Source organism: Vombatus ursinus, unplaced genomic scaffold, assembly GCF_900497805.2.
Source record: "Vombatus ursinus unplaced genomic scaffold, bare-nosed wombat genome assembly UNPS02014923.1, whole genome shotgun sequence".
Classification (NCBI taxonomy): domain Eukaryota; kingdom Metazoa; phylum Chordata; class Mammalia; order Diprotodontia; family Vombatidae; genus Vombatus; species Vombatus ursinus.
Genome location: NW_020954701.1, coordinates 295652 through 304319, shown reverse-complemented (window position 1 = coordinate 304319; position 8668 = coordinate 295652). Strand labels below are relative to the sequence as shown.

General features: G+C 38.3%; 1 protein-coding gene across 1 annotated transcript in view; it reads left to right on the top strand.

Moving 5' to 3' along the window:
- CCR6 (C-C motif chemokine receptor 6) overlaps window positions 1-8124 on the top strand; it is a 30828-nt gene extending 22704 nt beyond the window's left edge. Inside the window, exons 4-5 of the mRNA XM_027843548.1 lie at window positions 6626-6736; window positions 6834-8124. Of these exons, the coding sequence (XP_027699349.1) occupies window positions 6728-6736; window positions 6834-7943 (1119 nt within the window). The 5' untranslated portion in view covers window positions 6626-6727 and the 3' untranslated portion in view covers window positions 7944-8124. The remainder of the gene's footprint in view (window positions 1-6625; window positions 6737-6833) is intronic.
- Window positions 8125-8668: the final 544 nt, after the last annotated feature.

Sequence of the window (8668 nt, the reverse complement as noted above, 5' to 3'; positions counted from 1 at the left end):
TCTTTCTTTCTTTCTTTCTTTCTTTCTTTCTTTCTTTCTTTCTTTCTGTCTTTGATTAAAATATTAAGCATGGACATCAAACATAGCCAACCAAACTTCATTTAGTAACTATTTATGCTTCAATTAGTTAATCTCATGCATAAAGAATCTTAACAGTTTTCCAGGCACACCCTGGAGTTCTCAGGAGTCTTGACTATGCATTCTCATTCATCTCCGTTAGCCAGTTTACACTTCCTTCTTTTGGTTCTCCTCATCTTCCTTCCGCCACACATACCTTGCACTGTAAGTCCCTTTAATCATCGTGTTTTTAGTTTCCTTATTCACATAAAGTAGGGGAACTGCAAAAGATGGCTTCCCTTTGACTTTCTGAGTCTATGAATCCATCAAACCTACAGGGTACCACATACGTGCAACGGCATGCCTCTAAAATACCAGGGAATATGCATTTCTGACTGGTCTGGCCTCATGCCTACCCATTCCTTAAAACAAGGTTATGCATTGAGCCTTAAGTACTAGTGTTATCATTTTGTGTAGTAATTACATAGATAAGTGTAGTGACTGCAGAGGGCAGATTTAGGAACAGCAGGTGGAAGGCTTGATATCAAGAAAGACATTCTAAAAGCTAAAATTATCTTAAAGCACAATGGGATAGATGCTTGGAAGGAGTTAGGGGGTTTTCATTCATTGGAAGCCTTTAAAACAAAGTCTGGATGGCTCCTTCTCTAGAATGTTGGAAACCAGGTAGAAGGGGCACATGTGGATTGGACTCAGTCCCTGCCAGCTCTGAAATTCTGTGATTCTGTAAAATGCAGAACACAATTTCTCCTTGTCTCTTGCCCTCTAAATAATTCCTTCCAGAGGCTTATGCTAGCTTAATATCCAAGGTGTGAGAGAAGGGGCTTGTTATTCGGACCTGCATACTGAATAGCTTATTTTGATGTGTTGGTACAGTAAAACAGAGTAATGCCTTCAGATGGTAAAGGAGGGAAGGAAGATGCAGCTCAGTCACATCACACCGCTGTGATTAAAATAGAGCTCTCTTGAAATCCTTAACCGGTGTAGGTGGGGGAGAGCTCATCCGTGTCACAGACATAGGAAGCCAAGTGCAGCAAGTCAGACGGTGGTTTGACTCAATCTCTGTGGCTAGGTCTGTTTAGCCAGCATGCCCTCTGTTGCTTAAAATCAAGTTGTTGTAAGGAGTATGACCAGAACAGGACGAATGAAACTATTCAAATCGCCGTCAGCTCCGTGTTCTTATTGATAATAATAATGATCATCATCATCATCATTTATGTAGCACTTAAAAAATTTGTAAAGTGTTATATTTATTTCATTTGCTCTTCACAACAACCCTGTGAAATAGAAGATATTCTTATTCCCTTTTTATAGATGAGAAAACAGGCTGAGAAAGGTTAGGTGATTTGCCCAAGGTCTGTCTGAAGCGGGATTCAGACTTTGGATAGTCAGTGAAGCCCTTGGGGAAGTATATAATTGGAAGCTGGGCAATTAACAAACCTAATAATGTTGTGCCTCTTGCATATTTGCTAATGTTCCCTACCATAAGGATATAGTTGGGATGGAGAAGAAGACTGTGAACCAGGTATTGAACTGTTGAGATCATCTACAGGGATGTCATTTGGACCAATGCTACTTCTTGTACTTAAAGGGATGGTAATGATCTCTTAGGGGCAGCAGCCAGGTGGCAGGGTGGATAGAGTGCTGGGCCTGGAGTCAGGAAGACTCATCTTCCTGAGTTCAAATCTGGCCTCAGACACCAACTGTGTGACCCCAGGCAAGTCACTTCACCCTGTTTGCTTCAGTTTATCCTCTGTAAAATGAACTGGAAAGGGAAATGGTAAACTACTCCAGCATCTCTGCCAAGAAAACTCCAAATGAGGCCACAAAGAATCAGACACAACTGAAATTACTGAACAACAACCAAAAAATGGGCTAATAGAGCTAATGAGCCCTGAGTGACTGACTCAAATACAGGAGTGACTTAGTCCCTAGAGTATTAATGAACTACTGGTCATCACCATTTTTATACAATACAACTGAATACTAGAAAAGAGGAAGAAAGAGTCAGAACAAAAATGAACTGGCTTAGAAAAATTTTCTAAAACTTGTTATCTTCCAAAAGGCTTTTCTAGATTCTCTTATGAAAGAAAATTTAAAAAAACACATCAAATTAATATTCTGCCCCCCTCCCCATTGTTATTGCAAAACAGCTGTTGAAAATGTGGTAGTTTGTGATTCTCTGTCAATAATAATACCAACCCCTATTTGCATAGTGGCAGTTCACACATTCATTATGTCATTTGCTCCTGAAGTGGGTTCTATTGTTAGCCTTCTTTTACCATCAGGGAATAACCCCTAGTTTGAGGAACCCAGGCTTAGAACCATCCTTTAAGGGAGCTAGATTTCAAAGAGAGGCAAATGGTATTATAAGTAAATTGCTTACTGCAAAATATTTTGTATGTGATTTATGAGTTAGTAGTATGATTTTATACCAGGATTATTATTATTATTATTATTATAATTTTTTTGGTTGAGACCTATGGTTTCATCAGTGTAGGGAAGCTCCAGTGAGAAATCTTCCTCCAGTGACACAGAATGGCAACTCATTTGTACAATGGCCTGGTTATTTAGACACCAAGAGGTTAAGTGACTTGCCTAGGGTCATCCAGGTAGCGTGTGTAGGAAACAGGATTTGAACTCACTTCTTGATATAATTTCAGCCATTTATTCACTACCTCACTGCCTCTCATTCCAGTAATAAACTCTGGCAAATTATTAATAGTAGTGATGAAGACTTTGGAGAGATAAAGGTAGGGAAATAGCTTGGTGCAGCATTAAGAATGTTGGATTTGGAGACAGAGGTCCTGGATTTAAATCTTGATTTTGCCATTTGCTATTTACTTGTATGTCCTTACGCAAGTTACTTTTCTGTGCCTTAGTTTCTCTGCTAGATGGCACAATGATTAGAGCCCTAGGCCTGAAGTACGGAAGACCTGAGTTCAAATCCAGTCACAAACTAGCTGTGTGACCCTGGATGAGTCACTTAACCTCTATTTGTCTCAGTTTCCTCATCTGTGCACAGAAAGGTTTGGATTCATTGACTCTCCAGTTCTAACTCTGATCCTATGATCATGCCACTTCTCTAACCAAAAACTTTCATTGACTCCCCTTTGTTTGCATGATAAAGTATGAACTCTTGGTCCTGGGGTTCAAGGCCCTCCACCACCTGGTTCTATCATCCCTTTAAAGCCTTCAGTTCATGTGTCTCCCCTTTTTATAGAATCTAAATTTAATCAAATAGAATGGCATTGAGTCATCAATTCTCATCTTATCCACCATCTTGGTACCTCTGTTCACAGCATCTCATCCTTGGGATGACTCTTCTTTATCCTTCTCCAGGTGTTGACATTCTCCCCTTTTTTCAAGGCCTAACTCCAAAAGAAAGTAAATTTCTTGAGGGTAATGACAACGTCAATTTTTTTGTCTGAATATCCTCTACACATAGCACAGTGTCTAGTGCTTAATAGGTGATTTACCAATAGTTATTGAATTCAATTGAGTTCAGCTGCCACCTCCTTGGTGCAACCCCTCTGTCCTGGGCCTCTCCTGTGTGCTGGTCTCATTCTCTCTTGTATTCTAAGTAATCTGTGTATGTTTTATCTGCTCCCTTTCTCCTGGTTAGATTGTCAACAAACACTTTGAAAGTAGGGCCTTTTTCCTATCTCTGTGAAGTCTAGTCTCACAAACAGCACATGGCATATAGCAGATACTTTTGAGTTGTAGAAAGATTTTTTGAGAATTTGTCCATTTAAAATTCAGTATTTTTCACTTGTGGAGTCAAAGAAAAATGAATTAGTATGACATCTAGAAAAACTAGTTGCTGTTCCCTAAGCTTCACTGCCCTCCCTGACCTGTAAAACTTTCGAAACAAATACAGAGTACAAAGTGTGTTTCTGTTAGATATAAGTGACAGTTTTTCAGGCTTATTCAATGGAGCAAAATGGGTATATGCTTCTTGCAGTTGCTGTGGGTGACATGGATGCCGGTATATCATCAACATTATTTCCTTAAATATAATGTCCATGACTTTTGTGGGGGAAATAGTGGTTTGGGAGTAACTTCTACGAATCATTTGCAATCACTGAGTCATTGGCATCAAGTTAAATAAAAAAGCTGACAGTGTCCTCTTCCTTCTGGTGCTTGGAATTGTTGATCTCACCATCAATTTATAATCACTTTACAGTAACAATAGATTTACCTTTCTTTGCACATATATATTTCATGAACATAGTTACATAGTGTTGTCTAAGGAGACAGGGAGCTTACGGAATTTGGGTTTAATGTGGACTCTTCCGTCCTTGAGAAGTTTATAATTTAATGAAGAAATTAAAAAAAAGGAAGGTAGAAAGGACAGGTAGGTGAAAAGGACTAATTAAACAATATCTATTAGCGATATTGTAGTGGGAAAAAGCCTGGGCAATCAGGACAGACCTGGGTTCAAATCCTGCCTCTGACACCTACTAGCTCTTAACTATTTGTAAGTCCCTTAACCATTCTACTTTCTGCTTTCTCATCAATAAAATGGAGATAATAATGCCTTTTCTAATAACCTACAGTTCTCCTCCACTCTGTCAAAATGAATAGATGAATAAATAAACAAGTGAAAAGCATTTATTATGCCATTACTAGATGCCAAGTACTATACAAAGTACTAGGGAGAGACATTCCTTACCTTCAAGGAACTGATATTCTTTAAAGAAAAATTGTTAATTTTATTGATATCTTTTGCTTTTATGTTGCCTACATTTGCCATTATATCACTTCTCCCATTCCCTCCAAGAGAAAGATAATGAATTTTGGCAGCTTGGTGGAATAGTGGAGGGAGTGATGCATGTGGAAACAGAAAGATCTGAGTTCAAACCCAACCTCAAACACTTATTAGCTGTGTGACCCCAGGCAAGTCATTTAACTTCTGTTTGTCTCAGTTTCTCCATCTGTAAAATGGGGGATAATAATAATATCACCTACCTCCTAGGGTTGTTATGAGGATCAAATGGGATAATATTTGCAAACCTTAAAGTGTTATATAAATACTAGCTATTATTATATTTATTATCATTATTGAAAAGAAGGAAAAAAAGTCAATTAAACTTATCAATATATGGAGAAATGAGCTTCCATTCTAACAGAGGGAGATTTTCATATATGGGGAGTGGTAGATAAGAAAGGCTGTTTTGATCTGAAAAGTCAGAGATGGTGAATGGAATCATAAGGGTGTTGATTAACATAGCTTCCAGAAGTAATGGTAATGTTGAATTGTTTATAGTTCCCAGGAGCTAGACCTGGAAAGGGGGTAGTGATGAAGGGAAAGTAGAAAGGGCAATGGACTTAACTTCATTGATTCTACCACTTGTGGGACCTTGGGCAAGTTATTTCACCTCTTGGGGACTCAGTTTCCTCATTTGTAAAAAAAACAAAAACAAAAACAAACGAGAGGGAGCTATTACAGTAGATGATCCTGCAAAAACTCAGAGTTAAAAGGGTCATCTAGTTCAATCTGAGCAGGAATCTTAGCCTTTTCTTGAAGATCTTTAAGGTCCCATTCCAGTTCTAAAACCCTAAGATCCTCTGGTTATGTGTTCTCCTCATACGATACGTCCTTTACAGTGGTCTCCACCTATCAGTTCAATCAGACACAACTTTATAAAGCACCTACTACATGCAAGGTGCTGTGATAGGCATGGAGAATACATAAAAATAAAGTAGTCCCTGCCCTCAAGGAGCTTGCATTCTGTTTTCATCCTACCTGTTCTTCTATTTTTTTGTAATCTCTGTTATTCCATGAAACCTTACCTAATTGCTCTGGGCATGGAAGCTTTCACTTCTATTAATGAATGCTAACTAAGCTCTGAGGATACAAACTCTTTGAATTCTAAATTTTAATTGTGAAGTCAGTCTACCCAACCAGGTTATAATCATCTTGAAAAAAAGAATGACACTTTTTTAAAAGTGCCCTCACAGTAATCAACTGAAGGCTTATCACATAGTATTTTCTCAATAAAGGTTTATTGAAATGGCTTTTCCATGATTCTCCATGTTTATTTGAAGATCATTCATACAATGTTGATTTGACTAATAACAATGGGACTGAAATACTACCTTCCTAATTCTATAGGCATTCTCATAAAGGTCCAAATCATTCAATAATTCCTCCATTATTATCCCACTCAAGTGCCCTGGTGAACTTGAGTTCTTGAAAACTATGCCAGTGGAACACTAACTCTGGCAAGTCCTAACAAGATGAAGTACATTCCTGATAATAGACTTTCATCCAAGGTCAAGTCTAGCTAAACTTGGAGAGAGTTGGTCACTAGGGACTGAATTTTTTTAACATACCAGATCATGAAAGCATTTATTAAGGCATTGCAGAATTGAATTCTGCACCAATGGAGGGAATATCCACACCTCTTGAAGTGTTAAAGTGTGTACTCTAATTCTAATTGAATGAGATGTCATTCCATTGGCTTAACTTTTTTGCATTTTGAAGAATTTCCTCCAATCACTGCTTGTTTTCATTATGTTGTCTTTTTCTTTGTTTTCTCCTTAGCATCTCCTCACCTTCTTTGTCTCTTTTTTGGAGATAGAAAGATATCATATCTGATTTGTCCTTGCCCATTTCCATATACATTTAATCAGCCCAGTTACCACCATGAATGAGGTAAGCCTGCTTTATGACTTAGAGTAAAATTCTTGGTTTCCTATGACACCACATTGTTATGCTCCAACAAATTGTCTTTCTTTTTTTTACTTTCTAGGAACCAATGAATTCAAGCTACTTTGAATACTTAAACGATTATAGTGCAGTCACTCCCAGTACAGATTATTTCATTGATGAGGGATTGTTTTGTTTTATGAAGGATGTCAGAGACTTCACAACGTTATTTGTACCAATTGCCTACTCCTTTATCTGTGTCTTTGGCCTACTGGGGAACATTTTAGTGGTGATCACCTTTGCTTTCTACAAGAAAGCCAAATCCATGACTGATGTCTATCTCTTTAATATGGCCATAGCAGACATATTATTCATCCTTACTCTCCCATTCTGGGCTGTAAATCATGCTACAGGCTCATGGAAGTTTAGCAACATTGTGTGCAAACTGACTACAAGTATATATGCCATCAACTTTAATTGCGGAATGCTTCTCTTGACCTGTATCAGCCTGGACCGATACATCGCTATCGTACAGGCGACCAAATCTTTCAGGCTTCGAACCCGGACATTGGCATATAAGAAGATGATATGTTTGGTGGTGTGGTTGTTCTCAATCATAATCTCAAGTTCAACTTTTATATTCAACCAAAAATATACAACACAGGGGAGGGAGGTCTGTGAAGCCAAATACCACACGACCTCAGAGGCGGTCAAATGGAAAATACTCATCCTGGCTCTCCAGCTTCTCTTTGGTTTCTTTATCCCTTTAGTGTTCATGATATTTTGCTACATGTTCATTGTCAAAACTTTAGTGCAGGCTCACAATTCTAAGCGGCATAAAGCTATCCGGGTAATTATTGTGGTGGTCCTCGTTTTCTTGGTCTGCCAAGTGCCCCATAATATGGTTCTTCTCGTGATTGCCAACAATACAGGTCAGCTCCGATCCTGCAGTAGTGAGAAGCTCATAGCTTATACAAGGAGTGTCACAGAAGTACTGGCTTTTCTGCATTGCTGCCTCAACCCTGTGCTTTATGCATTCATTGGGCAGAAATTTAGAAATTACTTTCTTAAGATCATGAAGGACCTGTGGTGTATGGGCAGTAAGCATAAGGCATCAGGCTTCTCTTGCTCTAAGATCTATTCAGAAAACTACATTTCCAGACAGACTAGTGAAACCTGTGAGAACGAGAATGCATCATCTTTTACTATGTAGTGTACTATGGATAAAAATAATCATGACAGGCTTTAGAAAATGATATCAAAGAATTTCCTTATCATCTGTTGGATAGCCAATTCTTGATTGTCTCAAAGTAGTGGAAGGATAGCATGGATCACTGAAAACCACAGGAAAAAAAAAAGAAACCAAAAGACCCGAGCCTGTTTTCACTCAATCGGTTAAAATCTGTTACCTAAACAAACCTTTTTCAAGTCAACCAATGGCCACATTTACTTGCTTTAGCTTCCATCTCTTTAATTCTTCCACCCACTCTCAAGCATTATTGTGACGTTATATGGTCAAAAGTCCAGCAGTAGGAAGAAGGAAGCAAGCAGCTTGGAATATCTGAGTTAGAAAAATGTCTCCTGCTGGAATGAGAAGTGGTTATGTTAACAGTAGTTCATTGAATCTTAGATTGAGAGCTAGAAGGAACTTTAGGGGTCATCTGGTCCAACCCAGTAATATAAAAGTATGGAAACTGAGAAACAGAGAAATTAAGATGCTTGCCTAAGAGCACACAGGTAATATGTGTTAGAACTGCTATTTGAACCTAGCCCTCTTTCCAAAGTAGTTCATGAGCTTCTGTGGATAAGACAGTCAACATTGTAATGGACTGAAAAAAAACTAAAACTAAAACAAAAAAAACCTGGTATAGAAAGAACTCTATTTTCTGTAGTTGGCACCTGTTTTATAAGCAATGAGGGAAAAAAACCTTCAAAAAC